Here is a 22,148-nt window from a genome sequence, read left to right as displayed (position 1 = left end):
ACGTTTTTTTCTTATTTTTACCCAGCGCATTTTCAGGTAGGCTGTTAAAGAAGGCGAGGAAAGGTAGGCTTAGAATACCCAAGCGTCTTTGTAAAACCAACCTACCAAACATCGTCCTCTAAATTTTTGGACTACAGAGTAGATTAAAATTATCTTCTACTAGCAAGCAGAAGGCATCCATTACCAGGAAAGAGCAAAGAGCACGCTCCGTGTGACTAGTGGCAGCAACTTATGATTTTTTTGGGGGGAGTGAATGTATTGTCCATAATCTATCGAGGGAGGGGTGAAATTTTTTTCAATAGAAATATCAAAAAGGTCATTTTCAATGGAAATATCAAAAAAAGATTTTTTTTTAAATTAAGGGGGAGAGGGCAAAATACCCCCACCCCAGCAACTGGCACCACTCCGTAAGCCATGAAGGTCCATATAAGAGTAGTTCAGAGGCTACTCAATAGATACTTGTGTGCCTCCGAAGGCACCGTAGAAACTAGTGTCTAATATAAGGTAAGGATAGAGTCAAGTAATGCAACTTTATTAGTCATTCATTTCCATGTTTTCACAATTCAATAATGTGACGTTTGGGTCATATGTCCACTTTGGAAATACACGCTTATAAAGATTCAACAAAACAGTGTCCTGAGATTTGATTTGCTTGTTGAATATACATTTCATGTGACCATGTGTTCCGAGAGGCTCTCGAATGTGTCCTCGTAAGCCATACTTTGTATGTAACTCCAACGGTTTGAACCAAAGAATATCCTCTTTATTGTAGAACATAAATCTGACTACTGCATGCCTTTTCTTCACCTGAAATTAATAGAGAAGTTGTATCTAGGAACACAAGAGAGAAAACCTATGCTCATAGGTTAATTCATAGGAATCATAGGTTAATTTCAAAAATCTTGGGATGGTTCTTTATCTGCTTTTAAAGGACGTAATAAAAGGACACAAAAAATAAAAAGGAAATCAGCATAACCAAACGTTTTAGAGAAGAGGTTGAGTCTTAAAGTTTGAAACAAGTTTTTAGGCCCTGGTACCAAGACTTTTACGTAGGTTTTTTGTTGATTGTTTGCCCAGCAGTTTTCCCTAGAAGAACTTTATAGAGTTCAAGGAACAGTTTCGGAGAAGATAAGCAAGGAATTTTAATCGTATTAGTAGCATTCATCATTTGGATTTAATAATATTTCAGCATTCGACATTAAATTTTTGACCAACAGTTTCTCTTATCTACTTTCCAGCTTTGTTACAGCAGCTTAAAAAGGCGCCTTTAAAAAGCATTGCAACTGCTGTCTAATCACTAAAGTGCCCATATCAAAATAGGATATAACTTGCCGCATTTTGAACTATTTTTCTAGGCAGTTCTGGCTGGTATTACTGACGTAAATCCAGACACTTTAGAAAGTGAACTATTTCAATGAGCCTTCACTAGACCCAACGGGATAAGGAGATACATTCCCACCTGTAAGAGGTGCATTGAGGATGACTACTCAGGAAAAGTTTTGTGAGTCAAAAGCATAGAATCCAATTTTTGGATATGAAGATACATTTTTATGAAGAATCCCGCTTCTCTCCAAAGGAAAAATTTCTTGGTGCCTCCTAGTGTCCTGGAACTTTAGCACCCTCTGCTAGACCCGCATGTTGTATTTTGCTTCGTTTTTTTTCACAGACCTCATTATTCAAGAAACATGATGGATGTAATTTCTTTTCTTTCTTTTAATTACGTTGTACCTGAAGTAGCATTTGTATTTTGGTTGTATGTACCTGCAGTCTTGTATTACCTTTCAGCTCAGATAGTATGGGTAACTTGAGTGGAAACTGTTGCTAGTGCAGACAATAACTGTCAACATTTCGAATTTTTCTAATGACACTTTAATTTTTTAATGACACTTGACATTTGTAATCGCTTCCTTGTTGGGCATTGAGATCAAACACTAGTTACTACCCTAATTTTACCAATTACACTGATTAAATTAGTTATTCTCATTAATACACTGTGAAAATGTCGTCACCGAGCTTTAAATGGCTTCTATTTTTGTCGGCATGAAAGAAAGGTTGAGATGGTTAGGCCACATTCTGCGGAAGAAGGATGACAGATTGCTGAAGATCATACTTTTTGGCCAACCATCTGGTGCTAAACGGAAAGCAGGTTGCCCTCGTCTGGGGTGGGAGAATGTCATAAATAAAGATGTCAAGGAAATGAGAACTTCCTGGGAGGGTGAAAAGAGGGAGGCCTTGAATAGACTGGGTTGGAGGAGGAACGTGCATAGCTCTGTTGGCCTCAGACGGCTTGGCGCTGCAGTGAGTTATTATTATTAGTAGTAGTAATATGAACGCTTACGCTCCCAAGTGAAAAGCAGTTAACGGAATATTTTACTACGGAATTTTCACCACCCGTTCCTCTGCTAGAGGAAAATTTTCGGATCAATTAAATGAAGCTCTTTGTGAAAACTCTCGTCACCTAGGTTTCACTGTAACTACCTCAAATATCTGTTCTTATGAAGAAAATGAAAATGAAACTACCTTGCGGAGCTTGATAAGCAATGCCGTCTGCATCTATTGTTTGATACGTAACTTTTATTTTGCCATCTAGAGCTGCTTTATCAAATGTTTTCTAATTGTAGAGTATGAAAGATCCTGATAAGTTTCTGATCGGTTCCGGCTCAAATCTAGTTTTATTGTAGCACAACCCTTTGCTGTTATTGACAAACGTCGGTCTCAGTTTATGAATACTCTAGATCATGAAAATAGTTCATTGAGTGCTATTTATGTGAGATAGAAGTGTGTTTATATTTCTAGCGTATTTTATTCTTTTTTTTTTGTTATTACTCAATTTGACACCTTTTGTTTTTCTAGGGAGATAAAATAATTCATTTATTCATATTTGACGACCAAAGGAGCATTCTAGAAATAAAGCTTCCTCTCTTTGATATATATTATTTTATTCAATTATCTGTCAGTGTAATAATAAACTGACTAGTGAGGACTGATCGATCCTTGCTTTTACAAAAGTATGTTTTTTTTATACTAATATTGTTCAAGTCTCGAAAAAAAAAAATGTCACCTTATCAACATGTCGTACAAGAAATGATTTTTTTTTCTTTTTTTTAAGGTCAACATCTTTTCCTTTGACAAACATGCAACATATAACAGTTTTTGCTTGCATGAACTATCGATAAAAATAGGAAACTCAAGAATACAACCAATACGCTTGGTTTTTCGCTTAATGTTTCATGATTGCTTTCCAAATCTCTAGGATAGGACATTAGAAAACATCCAACGAATTCACAAAACGAACTTGTTATTAAATTTGTAATTAAATAGGGGAAATAAATCATAGCTATTTGACTTTTTTCAATATTACGAACAAATATTGTAAATAAAAAGGTGAATAGAACAATAAGTAATAGAAAAAATAAGAAGCAATAAATCGGAACAGCTTATACGTATTTTCGTCTTAGAATACAATTGCCAGGGTCAATTTGAAAAATATCCATATACGGAGCACAGCTAATACCAATGATTCGTGGTAAAGATGCAGTAATAGCTTACCTTAAATGGGTGACCGCTTAAAACTGTTCTCTTCACGATAATTCTATCAGGATTCGAATCTAGAACTGATCCAACAGCAACCAACTCGTCACCATCACTATCACGTTCGAAGACTAAGACCGATGACGGAGCAAATGTTATAGGAGCAAAACAAGTGGCAACAACATGCACTCCAGGTTTCAAAAATTTTTCAAATTTATGCTTATTTCCAAGCGAGTGTTGGCTGAATATAGGTCGAGCAATGAAACGACGGAAACCACATTGAAAGACTAGTTTATCTTTAGATTTAATGACCTTGTCTGAATCAGAGTCTACTCTTTTCACAACAACATTCAGAACTGACATCCTATGCTCATGTGGCAGTAAGCCGACAATCACAAGAGGATAGGTATCATAAACATGTGGCTTGATAAGGTCCCTTGGTACATCTTTAACACGGATTGTTACATAAGAGCCAGGTTTAACCCCTTCTCTTTGAAGTTTATAAATCCTCTTTCTTGTCCTGTTGAAGTTTTCAAACTGATAAATACGCCCATAATCGAAAGGAAGATCTTCCTTTGCATTCCAAGGACTGTCCTTAAACGAAGCAAGGCCGCGATATTTCTGAAACCGTAGGCGGGCAAGCGTTTCATGTGGAGTGTCTACTTCGTCTGGAAACATAGCATCTTCTCTTGCTTCTTTCAATCTTGCCCACTCATTTTTCTCGTCAGCAAAATTGACATGCTTGTCATAATCAAGAGTAGTAGGTACAGTGCTTTCTAGGTCGTCGTCATCTGAGACTTTACCAGATTCTGACATGGCTTCTATGTCAGAGTCTGAGTCTTCATCTGCTGAAGGAACGTCTGAATCGGTTTCCTCGTCCTCACTTATTATCTCGTTTTCTTCATCTGCCTCACTGATAAAATTGATATGTTCATTTCTATCCTCATCTGAAAAAAGAGATTATACTAGTTAAAAAACCCCAAAAGGACAAACTTCACAACACTAAACAGTCAAATGAAAACGAATCTAAGGATGAATAAAAGAGGTTGTTAAGATCCTTTCCGTCGCCAGTAATAACTTAGCTCGGATGCCATGGGTTCTTTTTTGGTATCTTGGTACAAAAATAAAGATAAAACAAATTTATTTTCAGAACGCATTGAAAAGAATATAAAGTAGGCTTTGAAGCTGAACCATTTTTTTGCGTCTATCCACATAAGAAATCATCATGGTGACCAACTGCTTATATTTTTACCGCAATGCTGCTATTTGTTGTATGTTTAGTTATGTTGTATCTTTAGAATTCCCATGCTAGGATTTTAAACACTTTTTGGCCAATTAAGTAGTAATCCAGTTTGAGCACCGTGATGAAAGAACAATCAATGGATGATGAGAAAAATAAGAATTTTAGATCTTCCACCTAGCCTGTTCTGAAAATTCCTTAGCTATTATTGAACATATCATTTATTTATTTTTAAGCTTATTTTAGTTTTCCAACAAAAATTATAAATCCATATTTTTTTTTTTACTTTGCTATGTAAAATCCTTTATTTGCCCCAAAAATGAAGACAGGTGGGGTTGTGTTAGTTATATTATGCGCCATTAAAAAAAGAAATGCTACCAAAAAGTAAACATTCCAGTTCTGATATAAATACATATATATATATATAAGTACAGTATAAATACATACACGTGTGTAAACAGGGAATATGCATATGTACACTCCCCCCCTCTCATAGAGAAGTTAAATCACAACAAGAGCTAAGAGCTCATATGGCACTTGTGACGAGGCGAGAAGAGCTAAGAGCCAAGAGATCATATGGTATGAGCTCTAACAACATTCTATGAATCAATATATTGATTTAAAAAGGAAAGAAAGGCTTAATGCCAGTCAGGATTTAAAATAAGAGCTCTGAGTCACGATGTCCTTCTAAATATCAAAATTCATTAAGATCCGATCACCCACTCGTAAGTTATAAATACCTAATTTTTTCTAATTTTTCCTCTCCCTTTAGCCCCCCAGATGGTCGAATCTGGGAAAACGACTATCAAGTCAAATTGTGCTGCTCCCTGACACGCCTATCAATTTTCATCGTCCTAGCACGTCCAGAAGCACCAAACTCGCCAAATCACTGAACCCCTCCCCCCGACTCCCCCAAAGAGAGCGAATCCAGTACGATTCTGTCAATAACGTATCAAGGACATTTGTTTATTCTATCCACCAAGCTTCATCCCGATTCCTACACTCCAAGTGTTTTTCCATGATTTCCCCCTCCAACTCCCCCCAATGTCAAACGATCTGGTCGGGATTTGAAATAAGAGCTCTGAGACATGAATTCTTTTTAAAAATCAAATTTCATTAAGATCCGATCATCTATTCGTAAGATAAAAATACCCCAATTTTCACGTTTTCCAAGAATTCCGGTTTTCCCCTCCAACTCCCCCCAACGTCACAGGATCTGGTCGGAATTTAAAATAAGAACTTTATAGCACATGATCCTTCTAAATATCAAATTTCATTAAGATCTGGTCACCCTTTCGTAAGTTACAAATACCTCCATTTTCAAAATTACCCCCCCCCCCCTCCCCAATTCCACCAAAGAGAGCAGATCCGGTCCGGTTATGTCAGTCACGTATCTTAGACAGGTTTTTATTCTTCCCATCCAGTTTCATCCTGATCTCACCGCTTTAAGTATTTTCTAAGATTCCCCCCCCCCCCCAATTACGCTTGATCCGGTTGATATTTGAAATAAGAGATGTGAGTTACGAGGTCCTTCTAAATATGAAGTTTAATGAAGATCCGATCACTCCTTCGTAAGTTAAAAATACGTCATTTTTTCTTATTTTTCAGAATTAGATCCTCCCCCAACTACCCCAAAGAGAGCGGATCCGTTCCGGTTATGTCAATCATGTATCTGGGACTCGTGATTATTTTTTCCTCCAAGTTTCATCCCGATCCCTCCACTCTAAGTGTTTTTCAAGTTTTAGGTTTCCCCTCCCAACTCCCCCCCACAATGTCACCAGATCTGGTTGGGTTTAAAATAAGAGCTCTGAGCCACGATATCCTTCTAAATATCAAATTTCATTGAGATCTGATCACCTGTTCGTAAGTTAAAAATACCTCATTTTTTCTAATTTTTCAGAAGTAACCCCCCCCCAACTATCCCAAAGAGAGCGGATCCGTTCTGTTTATGTCAATCATGTATCTAGCACTTGTGTTTATTTTTCCCACCAAGTTTCATCCCGACCCCTCCACTCTAATTGTTTTCCAAGTTTTACGTTTCCCCCTCCCAACTCCCCCCCAATGTCACCAGATCCGGTCGGGATTTAAAATAAGAGCTCTAAGACACGATATCCTACTAAACATCAAATTTCATTGAGATCCGATCACCCGTTCGTAAGTTAAAAATACCTCATTTTTTCTAATTTTTCAGAATTACCCCCCCCCCCCCAACTACCACAAAGAGAGCGGATCTGTTCCATTTATGTCAATCATGTATCTGGGACTTGTGCTTATTTTTCCCATCAAGTTTCATCCCGATCCCTCCACTCTAAGTGTTCCAAGATTTTAGGTTTCCCCCCTCCAACTCCCCCAATGTCATCAGATCCGGTCGGGATTTAAAATAAGAGCTCTGAGACGCAATATCATTCCAAACATAAAATTTCATTAAGATCGACTGGGAAAACGACTTTTTCTAATTTAAGCTGGTCCCGTCCCTGATACGTCCACCAAATTTCATCGTCCTAGCTTACCTGGAAGTGCCTAAAGTAGCAAAACCGGGACCGACAGACAGACAGACCGACAGACCGACAGAATTGGCGATTGCTATATGTCACTTGGTTAATACCAAGTGCCATAAAAAAGATTATAAGTACAACATGCTTTTTGACCAAACTTTCACTTACTTTCGAAATCACTGCCAGTTTCCAAACCCTTTTTTTACGGAAAAAAGTTGCAGCAATGGAAATGAAAATTGCACAAAACTCCTACAGCGGAGCCCTATATAAGAAACATGAGTGTCCTATTTATTATATCAATACACAGTATACATCACTTTTGGATCAAAGAAAGTTAGGACATTGAAAATTCATGACTTTCAAGTGAATATTTGTTTCATTGCTGGGCTATTATTCATCCTAAAAAGTTAGAAGAAAGTAAGCGAAAGCTACACAATGTCAGCTCCCCCTCCCCCAATTGGAGGAGCAGTGTTCCAAAATAATCAATCTTAATTATTAGGCAATAAATTTAGATGGTACCAGTTTCGAAAGTAAGTTTTTGGTTCCTGAACTGCATAATTTATTTGACTTTCACTAATTTTTTTCTTGAGGGGGGGGGTAACAAATCAACAGAATAGTGAATTATAAATAACATGAAAACTTAGTGAAAGTTTCTTCCTCAAGAAACAAGTTTGATCTTATGTATCTCCAATTACCTTTAGCAGAACTTCAAGATATGTAAATGCTGGCTGATGTTCGAGTTATGACTTGAATATCATGAGATTAAAATGCTTAGAAGTAGCTATTCTTGGATAAAATGTAAAACCTTAAAAGAGTTAATAAACAATGTCTAAATTAATTGGTCAATTGATCATTGAGTCAATTATATCAAGAATCACTAAACGAACCTTCTTCAGGTCACGAGACTTGAGGGGTGTTTTGATCAATAGAACAAGTTTTGTACGTGGGCGAAATTCGGAAACAGCTGCAATAACGTGGTCTTGTATAGAATGAGAAAGCACAAAAAAGACTCTTTATCAATGGTTAGGAAAGCATTTCATGAGCTGCGCAGAGAGATATGAAAACCATAACGCTAAATTTAGGAATAAATTGCCCCATATCATATAGTCGACCTGTCAAAAAATTTACAGAAAAAGACTCTAAAAATTGTGTCGACACTAAATGAGGCTTACCCTCATTAATCATTAAAAAACTGACGCATAACAAGATCTGCGAAAGATATACTTACCACCTTAAAATATTTTTTCCTTTATGAAATTTTGATAACAGAGTGGTATTTTTGAAATTTATTGGTGAGAAGTAGTTCATCAAGTTAGCAATTTTTTGAAGAAAGGAATTAAAAAATTAAACAGGGTTTCCAAACTAAACTGAATAAAATACCATTGTTCTGCTTTGCTCGAACACGCATAATGAATACATATTCGCCAAAGACTATCGGTAAGCGCTCTACCTGCCATACCTCAAAACGACAGCAGCGTACCGATAAACTTGAGTGCTTCAGGGTATAATACAAAGGCAAAAAAAATTTACTTTCAAAAAAGTAAATTAAGAACTGACTTTCAAAGCCAGTTCTTAGTATGTGGGAGATGAATAGGAAACAAAACGTCTTTCCTCATAAACAATACACAAAATGTTTTCGACTAAAATTACTATACGTATTCCATTTAACTCTCTAAAATTGTGCAAATGCCCTGGTCAAGATTTGGCAATTAATTCAATGTATTTGTCCAATCTAAGCATTTATAAATTTTGTCTTTTATGCTATTTAGTAACTTTGTTTCATAACAACAGTCGAAAGTTGCGCTATAATATTTGGCAAGTCTGTTTAATATTTGTAATATGTTTAATTGTAATTGTCTATAACATAAAGGTTTTTTTTTATTAGTTTTGTCATGTCTAATCTGAAAGTCGTTGTTGCAAGGCTGCACAAAGGAAGGACAAGCAACAAGTCACAATGCCCCTTGTACATGGACTGATTCTCTTCCGATTTATCCAACATTTTGTAACTTAAAGCGAATATTCTGGAAAAAGCAGTCCAAACCCCTGGATTGCTAAACAATAATCAAGGAGGCACACTCGTGCCTCTTTAAAGAGGCGAACCACGACAATGTTAAGCGATCTTCGGTTCCAGTGGTCGCAGAGGGATGGGGAGGGATGGATTTCGTAGCCCGAGCTCCAACTAAGAAACCTGCCAAATTTCATCCCCCTCCGACTTTTTCTTCATGGGGAAAATCTGGCCGAAAGTTTCAACCCACCAACCCCAGCCCCCCTTTAACGTTGTCCGATCGGGCTGAAATTCACAAGTTAAGGTTCCCTAGGGCCCAGGAGATCATCCGCGAAATTTCAGCTCGATCCGATAACTCCTTCCCTGTTTTCCAGAAACCACGCATAGCCACTTAATGTTCATATTCTTTTTTTCTGCCACGCCTACAGGTCACAGCCGACATCGGATCTGGGTGTATGAAGACTCATTCGACGCGGAATTTTCCGAGTAATTTTGCTTGAAAGTTTCGTCGGAAAATCTTAACCCCCCGATATTCTAGCTTAGAAAAACTCCATTTCCCTATAAGAGCCCATGTTAAGTTTTTTGTTGTTAAAAGTTACGAATTTCAACATCAAGTACATCAAAATGATCAGCTCGACATGGTGAGACTGACTGAAAGCTTAAAAAAATTCTGTCTTAATTCGTAAAATTTTTATTTAAGAAAAATGACAGAAACCCTTTTTTTGTTTTTCTGCCACGCCTACAGGTCACAGCCGACATCGGATCTGGGTGTACGAAGACTCATTCGACGCGGAATTCTCCGAGTAATTTTCCTGGAAAGTTTCGTCGGAAAATATTAATCCCCCGATTTTCTAGCTTAGAAAAACCCATTTCCCCATTGAAGGTAAAATTTTCTCTTGTAACAACATCACTTGTTTGAAAAATTCTTACAGTAACAGGTTTTTTGTTGTGGGGGGCTGCCGCCCCCCTAACCCCCCGCTCTTGGCTTCGGAAAGGCCCTCTTTTAATTAACAAAAAATTGAAATGAATGAATAATGGAATAACTTCGAAAAATGTTAAACACAAGAGGACAGGAGAACCATTGCGCCGAAACTAGTAATTAGTAACAATGAAGTCCCCCCACAACAAAAAAACTGTACAAAAGAGTCTTTAAAAGCGGGGGGGGGGGTTTGGGGGGCGGCAGCCCCCCTACTCCCTCTCCTAATTCCTGTACGTTTTAAGGTTCGACTTTGGGACGCAGCCTCTTTAACTCTTTAAGAAAACGAAGTTTTTTTTCATATTTTTCTAAAGATAAATAGTTATTTATCTGGTTTATTAGAGCTTTTAGTGTGATATTTAAACTAGCGCAGGGAATCGTAAATAGGGAATAAAAACCTTTCGCTTTGATCTAAATAGTGGGGGCTCTGGTATGAAGATGTGATGTTACAGTTTTATTCACAAGATTACATTCCAGTAAAGCAGGACTTAAACGAGTGGTGATGAACAGACTCTTCTTTGGCGATGGATCTCTTTCTACATCCACCCGATTTAATGTACTACCTGTTGCAAAATTACACTGCTTTGCAACATGCTCCACCAAGCCAAACCATATTGCTGCACAGAAAGCCTATTTAACCACGCCAAGTCCTGCACTGCACAACTCCATTGAGCACTACCTTGTGTGCTTAATTTTTAGAAGTGGTCTATTTGGTATATCTGTGACCATCACTATTTTGTATTAAATATAAATTGACTCGTAACTTTGTTACAGCAAAATAATATTTTATAACACCGTTAAGTCAGTTTCTGTTAATTATTTTTCATCCTGACAAGCCAACTACCATTATTACCTGCTGCTTCTCACATTCTTTATTACCACAGAATCTGTGATAATTTCTCTCACAACCTTTTTTTTATGGGTAGAGACAACAAAAAGAAAGCTTTAAGCTTATAGCAGAGGCCAATAAAGGGGAGGGGGACAGATATAGCGTTATCGAGTAAAAAGCGACTACATTAACTCAAAAACCTTCATATACTATGCAAATTTTCAAGGTAAGAATTCATTCTAGGTCAACCTTCCGTTTTTTACGCAGATACTTAAAGTTTAGGAGTTTGACAGAATAAAACTAAATATTCTAAATACTAAAAATAGTTAGTAATCCTGTAAATCCTGTAAAAATCCTGTAAATAGTTAGTATACAGGTCTATGCTTATTAAATTTCACATAATATGCTACAGGAGGGCATGATCAAACGAATTTTCTTCCTCAAGCATACATACTTGATATATTTTAAATTTTTCCACGAAAACGTTACCTTCTCTGTGCAAAAGCCGATGGCAAAAGTGATGGAAGAAAACACTATATCTATCCAGTACTAAAGGTTTTCTATCCTAGAGGTTAGAATTCATTCTAGATCAACCCTCATTTTTTTTTACGCAAATACTTTTAAGTTTGGGAGTTCGACAGAATAAAATAATATATCCTAAACACGAAATTCATGGAAATACCCAGTAGGCTATAGAGGTTTCTGCTTATTTAATCTTTCATAATATGCTACAGGATGGTTTCATCAAACGAATTTTCTTCCTCAAGCATACATACTTGACATATTTTAAATTTGTGCAAAAGCCCTTTTATCATTTGCATGCATATGTACTTAAAGTAATGGATGAAAACGCTATATCTATCCAGTCCTAAAGGTTTTCTAAACACAAAAAAAGAAACTAAATAAGATTCAGCTGAGATAAGTTGCTATCTCTGTGACATTATTAAAACATTTGGCATAGCAGATTCTATAGAAGTAGCAGCACATAGAGAGTAATAGACAAAAATGTGCATTGATTCTCTTATTTCGCCCAAAAACTTGCTAGCTATCAACCCAATTGAATATACCCCAACACATCTCTCTTTTAACTTCAAACATCCAAAATATTCTTACCCCCGTCCATTCCATCTTCAACAACTGGAATAGAAGACTGAAGACTCGCCTGCTTTTGAGGATCAGGAATAAGAATCTCTATTACTCTCTGGTCCTCCATCATTTCGTCTTTAGACTTCCGCTTGTTCAATGAATACGGGTCTTCAAATACTGTAATCTTTTCAAGTTGGAAATCCCCAATTCCAGGTAAATGAACAATTCCATTGACATCTAAAGGCTGGTAACGAACATAACCACTAACTTCTAAGGTTCCTACTGAAGAATCTTTCTCGACATTTTCATAAAAATCTACATTTTCAGCAAGAATATGAGAACGAACATCTCTCTGTTTAACTGAATTTTGCTTTTGAGAGCCTAGAATATGTAAAAACTTCGCTAAATCATTCTCCCTCTCAATGACTACGACATCATTATCAGAAGAAATTTTTGTATCTAATTTGTTTTTAAATTCTTTCTTGATATTTGCACGGAGTTTTTGTGGTACTTTTTCTAACCCGGTAATAACACCAGTTGGTGTAGGCAGTCCTTGAGCCATAATAGCATTCAAAACAATTTCAGCAGTATCATCCATGGCTGCTAAGTTCAATCGACTATTATAGACTTGATTCTGTTTATCTGCTGAATACAGAAAGACAATAGTGTCTGCAGCCTTGGCAGCATCTAGCTGTGCATATAAATTTGTTGATTGAGGAAATACGAACGAATAGCGTAGTTTCAATCTAGGGTATATAGCATGCAGAACGCTTTTTGAGCTGAAGCAGGCTGACCCTTCGTTATTTTCAACAAAACTCTTAATCTGGTGCGCAAACTCAAATTGATCTGAATCACCATCAACAGGAATAACAGCAATGAGAAATGGTGGTGCTCCATTTACTCCTAACAAGCTTTTCTTTTTGCTGGACAATCCTATTTTATGATTTCGAACCTGCATTGCTCGTCGCTTCTTTTCTTTTCTGCCGGAAAGTTTCAACTTTCTAGAAATGGTCTGCAAAATAAAATGCAGTCAGCATAAGAAATTGATATAACCATAAAGGCTGCTTTCCACATTTAGATACACTGAAGATGAAAATATGAACACAATACAGAAATTAATTCAATAGTTTCCAAGATCACACTGCCCTTCCATGACGAACTTGCACGTATACAGGGCTGAAGAGAGGGCAGGGAGCCGGTGCATCCCCAAATCCTAAATTTTTACCGATTTCTTAGTACTTCTTATTAAAGATTGATAAATACAATGTTTTATCATTGACCCCCTCCCTACCCTCCCCCCAAAAAGTCCCAAGGGCGCGCCTGATGTAGAATGAAAAATTAATACTTTTACAACGAAGGAGAACGAAGCAAGAATAAAACCAATTAATTGGGAACCATTTCCAAGGTCCATTTTCATAGACAAACAATAAATTAAGAATACATAAAAACTAACGAAAAAAAGAAGAGGACAGAGAATGAGAGAGAAAGTGAAGAAACAACTACAAAGAATGAATTGCCTCGAAACAAAATAAACTCAGTTACAGAATGGTGTTCCAAAGCTGTAAGAAATCCAGAACAGTTGTAAAAACAAAAATTATATTTATATATTATATCTTAACGCTAAAATTTTAGGGTAACCACATGGCTTATATTTTAGCTCTCTGGCAATGCGGGAAAATGAAATTAATGGGTATCAATAATAACTAAGGTTCTAAGCTAAAGCAAATTGAAATGAAAAAAACTAGCGGAAATAATAAACCTTTTACCCCCTTTTTTTAATTACAGGCTTCACAGCTCCATCAGAAGTGATGATATGGCAAGAGTCCCGCTTTTAACTTTAACTAAGCTTTTAACTTTTGGTGTATACTCTTTATTGGTGTAACTCTTGGACGCCACAGAAAAACGAGTTCCCGGGATTACTTCTGCTGGGAGGTCATTCCCTGTGGCGACGGATCGTCAGGCAAAACTCATCTTTAAGTATTCCTGGCGGGGTGTACCTTGCACAAGGTAGTTCTGACGAGCTTAATTTTGGCGAGTTGGTCGCAAAGGCTTTAATCTGTCCAAAACAAGTTTTGATAACTCCTCAGATGGCGGGCAACACATGTAATTGCAAGACACTAATATTGACGTCGCGTCAAAACGATACTGAGTCAACTACAGGGGTTTGGCATTAGAGTTACTAGAAATTGCTGCACGAACTGCTCGGTTTTGGAAACGTTGAAGAGGAGTGATGCGGCTAATTGGTGCACCAGCAAATAAATGACATGTATATTCACTGCCTTGTCTGATACAAGACGTGAATAGTTTCAAAATGGACTCGAGGAGGGAGGACTTTTGCATCTTATGGTGACTCCTAGCTTCTGAAAGCAGGAGAATCTCACTTTAATAATAATTTATTTTTGACCCCCTGTGATAAAGTGGAGTAACAAAAACAAAAGAAAAAAGAACGCATACAAAAAATAAAAAAACTTCCCTATGACAATATTAATTATAAAGAACAACAAATGCAAATCAGAATAATCGCACGAGAGGATGAAAAGGACCCAGCCGCATGCAAGCCTCTTCTTTTAACTTGGAGTCCAACTTAATATATGACGTCAATATATCAGTTCCATTAAACATTCGAGCAATCTTGCGGCTTCTATACCAATGAGGCAAATACAAAAGATATTTAAAATAACGGAAATACAAAGCTCTAATATCCTGCATATCACTAGTATTAGAAAATGGACGGCAAACCTGATAGAAAAAAAATGAAATGATCACAATATGTCGAATAGAGTTAAGCCAAGGCTTTGCGAGAATGTCGGCCACGGTTTGGGACATTTTTAGCATAGCCTGCATTAAGCTTATTCTTAATATCTGCAAGTGCACTAGCATGGATAGCTGAAACAGAAGAGTAGATACTAATCCCGAGACAACGCAATGCAGGAGCCAGCTTAACTGAAAAAGAACCACAACTCAAATCACTAATTGGGTTTTTAGCATTAAAAACTGAATATTCACATTTTTCAGCATTAATCATGAGGCCAATTTTTTCAAAAAGCCTAGAAACAAACTGAATAGACTTAGCTCGGGTGAATTTTGAACGGCTAATAAATAATAGATCATCTACATATGCAATATAAGATAAGTTAGTTAGGCCCGTAAAGCACGTCAGAAAAATACGAGAAAGCACAGGGTATAAGCAAGCATTAAAAAGGTATGGTGACACCCCCCCCCCCCCCGCCCAAGTCCAGACCGAGTAGGAATATTACCAAAAAAGGTCTCTCTTGACCCGAGTCGAACGTATGCATTTGAATACTAAAAACGAAGGACAGATATAACAGATGAATTGACTCCAAGTTGGAAAAGAGAATACCATAGTTGACTGTGACAAAATGAGTCAAAAGCTTTTGAAACATCTAACACACATAAATACACTTTAGATTCATCTTTTTATGCTTGAATTGACAAAGAAGTAAGAATTCGATGTGCAAATTGGCCTCCTATATGTTTTAAACCAAATTGATTCGAAACATAATCAACTTCTGGAAGAATTTCAGAAAGTAGGACATATTAAAAAACTTTGCTCAACGAACAGGCTGCCGTAGTAGGTCTATATGATGCGCAATTAGTCGGATCTTTCCCAGGTTTAAGAATCGAAGTGACATCCTGCACAAAAAAGAATCAGGCACCAAAGACATACACAAACACATTTGAAATAATAACTGCAAATGATGAATCATTTCTTTTGAATCAATATGAAGGTGAAAAACACTAATACCATAAATATCGACCGATTTAGATTTAAAATTCTTAACACAACGGATCACACGGTCAGCAGAAACAGGAGACACTTTGCTGAGGTGCCCAATCCGCGCACGATCCAACCAGAAAAGAACTCCAACAAGCGTAGTGTGTCTACTCTTACTTATTTCCTCTCCTTTGAAAATAAAAACAGAATGATCTTTCACATTCCGCGCCTCCAAAATTAAGAGCTCTTTTGCTTTAGATGCATTGAAACTGACAAGCCACTCATCTGCTCATACTTCAATTTTTTTTTTAAATCAGCCTGAAGATCCTTATGGGGATTGCTAGGATCTTCGTCTGCCGCGAGGGATATTTTTGTCATCAGGCCATGAGCAAAGTGGTGAAGTTTTTTCAGAAGGCTATCCCCCAGAACATTTACAAAAACAAGGAACAGAGTCGGCCCATAAAACTTCCTTGGGTATTCCGACTAAAGCCGGACATTATTTTGAAATGAAGCCGTCAAGGACAATATACTGAACGTTGATAAAGGAAGTCAGCAAGCGCCTCAAATGGCCTACTATTAACTCCGTAGGCCTTTAGTACGCACAGAAGGTCCTTGTGCCATACGCGATCAAAGACTTTTGGGATGTCAAAAGAGAAAAGGTGAATGTCATATCCCTGAGAAAAGAGCTCAACCCACTTTTGGTACTGTGCAATTAGACAGTCCAAGATAGACCATTTTCTACGAAAACCGTATTGTGTGTCAGCCAATAAGCGTTGTAACTCAGAGTACTGATAGAGTTTTGTATTATGACACCCTCAGACAATAGTCCTAGACAAGACAGGAAACTGATTGACTAATAAGATCCTACATTAGTAGGGTCAGCATCTGCCTTTGGGAGAGGGACTATATGAGTAACTTCTAAGGCTTTTGATAATGTTCCCACTGCAAAGCAAATTCGAAACATGGTGGCAAGAGGACTAGCGAGGTCACTAGCGAGGCACATCTTTTGAGGACGATACTGGATATTGTTTTTAAAAAAAAGTTTTTTTTTTAACTGAAAGTAAGAAGCGACATTAAAACTTAAAACGCAGAGAAATTATCCCGTATATGAGAGGGGCTGTCCCCTCCTCAACGCCCCCGTCTTTACGCTAAAGTTTTACTCTTTATCACAACTCCACTTTTTAAAACAATAAAAATCTTTATAACTAAAATTCAGGCCTTGAAGATTTGGTGACATCCAACTGACAGGGGATTCTAAAAACTTTGCTACTGGTTACATTTACGGTAGTGGTTTTTGCATCCATTCGTTGTCGAAACGGGGAGGAAGAGATTCCCACGTCATCAAGTTGAGAGACTTTTTCAAAAACTTTTGCAAGAGCAGTCGTATTTTTCTAGCCAGAACGAATCATAGCATGAAGTGATGGAATTGAGGTAGGTTTAGAGGAAGATATGGCGTCTTTGACAATCTTTCACAGTCGCTTTGCAAGGGCATCTTTTATCTTTTCTTCACACTTACGTTTGTAGTAAGCTCTAGTTTAGCTTCTGACTATAACAGATCCGATCCGACCTCTAATAAAAGCATCCCGATCCTAATCATGCTTCGTCGTTAGTCATTTATTATAGGCCTTCTTTCCGTCACTTTTTCTTCACCTTTCTTCAAGCAGCATTGAATGCGCAATTAGTCGGATCTTTCCCAGGTTTAAGAATCGAAGTGACATCCTGCACAAAAAAGAATCAGGCACCAAAGACATACACAAACACATTTGAAATAATAACTGCAAATGATGAATCATTTCTTTTGAATCAATATGAAGGTGAAAAACACTAATACCATAAATATCAACCGATTTAGATTTAAAATTCTTAACACAACGGATCACACGGTCAGCAGAAACAGGAGGCACTTTGCTGAGGTGCCCAATCCGCGCACGATCCAACCAGAAAAGAACTCCAACAAGCGTAGTGTGTCTACTCTTACTTATTTCCTCTCCTTTGAAAATAAAAACAGAATGATCTTTAACATTCCGCGCCTCCAAAATTAAGAGCTCTTTTGCTTTAGATGCATTGAAACTGACAAGCCACTCATCTGCTCATACATCAATTTTTTTTTTAAATCAGCCTGAAGATCCTTATGGGGATTGCTAGGATCTTCGTCTGCCGCGAGGGATATTTTTGTCATCAGGCCATGAGCAAAGTGGTGAAGTTTTTTCAGAAGGCTATCCCCCAGAACATTTACAAAAACAAGGAACAGAGTCGGCCCATAAAACTTCCTTGGGTATTCCGACTAAAGCCGGACATTATTTTGAAATGAAGCCGTCAAGGACAATATACTGAACGTTGATAAAGGAAGTCAGCAAGCGCCTCAAATGGCCTACTATTAACTCCGTAGGCCTTTAGTACGCACAGAAGGTCCTTGTGCCATACGCGATCAAAGACTTTTGGGATGTCAAAAGAGAAAAGGTGAATGTCATATCCCTGAGAAAAGAGCTCAACCCACTTTTGGTACTGTGCAATTAGACAGTCCAAGATAGACCATTTTCTACGAAAACCGTATTGTGTGTCAGCCAATAAGCGTTGTAACTCAGAGTACTGATAGAGTTTTGTGTTATGACACCCTCAGACAATAGTCCTAGACAAGACAGGAAACTGATTGACTAATAAGATCCTACATTAGTAGGGTCAGCATCTGCCTTTGGGAGAGGGACTATACGAGTAACTTCTAAGGCTTTTGATAATGTTCCCACTGCAAAGCAAATTCGAAACATGGTGGCAAGAGGACTAGCGAGGTCACTAGCGAGGCACATCTTTTGAGGACGATACTGGATATTGTTTTTAAAAAAAAGTTTTTTTTTAACTGAAAGTAAGAAGCGACATTAAAACTTAAAACGCAGAGAAATTATCCCGTATATGAGAGGGGCTGTCCCCTCCTCAACGCCCCCGTCTTTACGCTAAAGTTTTACTCTTTATCACAACTCCACTTTTTAAAACAATAAAAATCTTTATAGCTAAAATTCAGGCCTTGAAGATTTGGTGACATCCAACTGACAGGGGATTCTAAAAACTTTGCTACTGGTTACATTTACGGTAGTGATTTTTGCATCCATTCGTTGTCGAAACGGGGAGGAAGAGATTCCCACGTCATCAAGTTGAGAGACTTTTTCAAAAACTTTTGCAAGAGCAGTCGTATTTTTCTAGCCAGAACGAATCATAGCATGAAGTGATGGAATTGAGGTAGGTTTAGAGGAAGATATGGCGTCTTTGACAATTTTTCACAGTCGCTTTGCAAGGGCATCTTTTATCTTTTCTTCACACTTACGTTTGTAGTAAGCTCTAGTTTAGCTTCTGACTATAACAGATCCGATCCGACCTCTAATAAAAGCATCCCGATCCTAATCATGCTTCGTCGTTAGTCATTTATTATAGGCCTTCTTTCCGTCACTTTTTCTTCACCTTTCTTCAAGCAGCATTGAATGCGCAATTAGTCGGATCTTTCCCAGGTTTAAGAATCGAAGTGACATCCTGCACAAAAAAGAATCAGGCACCAAAGACATACACAAACACATTTGAAATAATAACTGCAAATGATGAATCATTTCTTTTGAATCAATATGAAGGTGAAAAACACTAATACCATAAATATCAACCGATTTAGATTTAAAATTCTTAACACAACGGATCACACGGTCAGCAGAAACAGGAGGCACTTTGCTGAGGTGCCCAATCCGCGCACGATCCAACCAGAAAAGAACTCCAACAAGCGTAGTGTGTCTACTCTTACTTATTTCCTCTCCTTTGAAAATAAAAACAGAATGATCTTTAACATTCCGCGCCTCCAAAATTAAGAGCTCTTTTGCTTTAGATGCATTGAAACTGACAAGCCACTCATCTGCTCATACATCAATTTTTTTTTTAAATCAGCCTGAAGATCCTTATGGGGATTGCTAGGATCTTCGTCTGCCGCGAGGGATATTTTTGTCATCAGGCCATGAGCAAAGTGGTGAAGTTTTTTCAGAAGGCTATCCCCCAGAACATTTACAAAAACAAGGAACAGAGTCGGCCCATAAAACTTCCTTGGGTATTCCGACTAAAGCCGGACATTGTTTTGAAATGAAGCCGTCAAGGACAATATACTGAACGTTGATAAAGGAAGTCAGCAAGCGCCTCAAATGGCCTACTATTAACTCCGTAGGCCTTTAGTACGCACAGAAGGTCCTTGTGCCATACGCGATCAAAGACTTTTGGGATGTCAAAAGAGAAAAGGTGAATGTCATATCCCTGAGAAAAGAGCTCAACCCACTTTTGGTACTGTGCAATTAGACAGTCCAAGATAGACCATTTTCTACGAAAACCGTATTGTGTGTCAGCCAATAAGCGTTGTAACTCAGAGTACTGATAGAGTTTTGTGTTATGACACCCTCAGACAATAGTCCTAGACAAGACAGGAAACTGATTGACTAATAAGATCCTACATTAGTAGGGTCAGCATCTGCCTTTGGGAGAGGGACTATACGAGTAACTTCTAAGGCTTTTGATAATGTTCCCACTGCAAAGCAAATTCGAAACATGGTGGCAAGAGGACTAGCGAGGTCACTAGCGAGGCACATCTTTTGAGGACGATACTGGATATTGTTTTTAAAAAAAAGTTTTTTTTTTAACTGAAAGTAAGAAGCGACATTAAAACTTAAAACGCAGAGAAATTATCCCGTATATGAGAGGGGCTGTCCCCTCCTCAACGCCCCCGTCTTTACGCTAAAGTTTTACTCTTTATCACAACTCCACTTTTTAAAACAATAAAAATCTTTATAGCTAAAATTCAGGCCTTGAAGATTTGGTGACATCCAAGTGACAGGGGATTCTAAAAACTTTGCTACTGGTTACATTTACGGTAGTGGTTTTTGCATCCATTCGTTGTCGAAACGGGGAGGAAGAGATTCCCACGTCATCAAGTTGAGAGACTTTTTCAAAAACTTTTGCAAGAGCAGTCGTATTTTTCTAGCCAGAACGAATCATAGCATGAAGTGATGGAATTGAGGTAGGTTTAGAGGAAGATATGGCGTCTTTGACAATTTTTCACAGTCGCTTTGCAAGGGCATCTTTTATCTTTTCTTCACACTTACGTTTGTAGTAAGCTCTAGTTTAGCTTCTGACTATAACAGATCCGATCCGACCTCTAATAAAAGCATCCCGATCCTAATCATGCTTCGTCGTTAGTCATTTATTATAGGCCTTCTTTCCGTCACTTTTTCTTCACCTTTCTTCAAGCAGCATTGAACCACAGCTTGTCTCGACAAGAGATTTGAATTGCATCTGATAATATAAGTTGCGCAATAGCTTCTGTGATCACTTTTTCATAAGTGACGCTGCTTTAATCGGGTTTTCTTTTGTAAATTTACTCCGTGGCTTTGCCGATAAATAATGTCGCAGTCCATCCCAGTTAGCTCGGTAATACTGAGCTAACTGGTATTACCTAACTCGGTAATACTGAGCTAACAGTATATAGCTAACTATATACTGAGCTAACTTTAAAGCTCGACCAGCTATAAAGCTGATCGAGCTTTACAGGTGGTGTTTTTTTCAGATTTCTGGTAGCTAAGACTGCCACATGGTCGCTCGCAGAGCAATAGCTTTCGACATTAAAAGAATTCAAATTATCAGCCAAGAAAAAATCAAGCCAGGATGATCCATGAGGGCCAATCCAAGTGCCGAATTCAACAAGCTGGTCTAGACCATAAGTAAGGCTTAGATCTAGCAGAGCTGTGCCTTCCGCATCCGTTGAATGGCTTTTCGACCAGTGATAATGATGGAAGTTAAAGTCCCCTTGGATAATTATCCCTGATTCTGAGAATTTTCTCTTCAGAAATTCCAAACAATCTTCCTGATGCTTGGTGATTTCATCTTTGGTGGGTTATACACTGTGTTAAAACAAAAGACTTATTTGGTAGCTTTACCTTCACCCAAAGGGCCTCTTTGTCGCTAGGAATCTAAAGTTGCATAAAGAGGATTTATTTTTTTGGATAAACAGCAATCTCCACCATAAATCAAGCTTCTTTGATTTTTTGGTTTCAGTCCTAGTACATTGTATCCAGGAATATTGACCTCACTGTAAAAGATGCTAGAGTTTAGACTGATCTCGGATACACACATGACATAAAAATACCTCATTCATCACATGCTGAAGATGATTCAACCTGAATCAGAGGCCAAGCACATTGCAGTGGGTCACAATAAAATTACTTTTGAGAATACTCTT

At 37.8% G+C, this 22,148-nt stretch overlaps 1 protein-coding gene across 1 annotated transcript in view; it reads right to left on the bottom strand.

The window, feature by feature from the left end:
- Window positions 1-516: 516 nt before the first annotated feature.
- LOC136033008 (pre-rRNA-processing protein TSR1 homolog) overlaps window positions 517-22,148 on the bottom strand; it is a 42,547-nt gene continuing 20,915 nt past the window's right edge. Inside the window, exons 3-5 of the mRNA XM_065713539.1 lie at window positions 12,190-13,174; window positions 3,550-4,478; window positions 517-807 (exon numbers count right to left, since the gene is read on the bottom strand). Of these exons, the coding sequence (XP_065569611.1) occupies window positions 535-807; window positions 3,550-4,478; window positions 12,190-13,174 (2,187 nt within the window). The 3' untranslated portion in view covers window positions 517-534. The remainder of the gene's footprint in view (window positions 808-3,549; window positions 4,479-12,189; window positions 13,175-22,148) is intronic.

Source organism: Artemia franciscana, chromosome 11 (assembly GCF_032884065.1).
Source record: "Artemia franciscana chromosome 11, ASM3288406v1, whole genome shotgun sequence".
Lineage (NCBI taxonomy): Eukaryota > Metazoa > Arthropoda > Branchiopoda > Anostraca > Artemiidae > Artemia > Artemia franciscana.
This window is presented reverse-complemented; position numbering and strand designations above follow the sequence as displayed.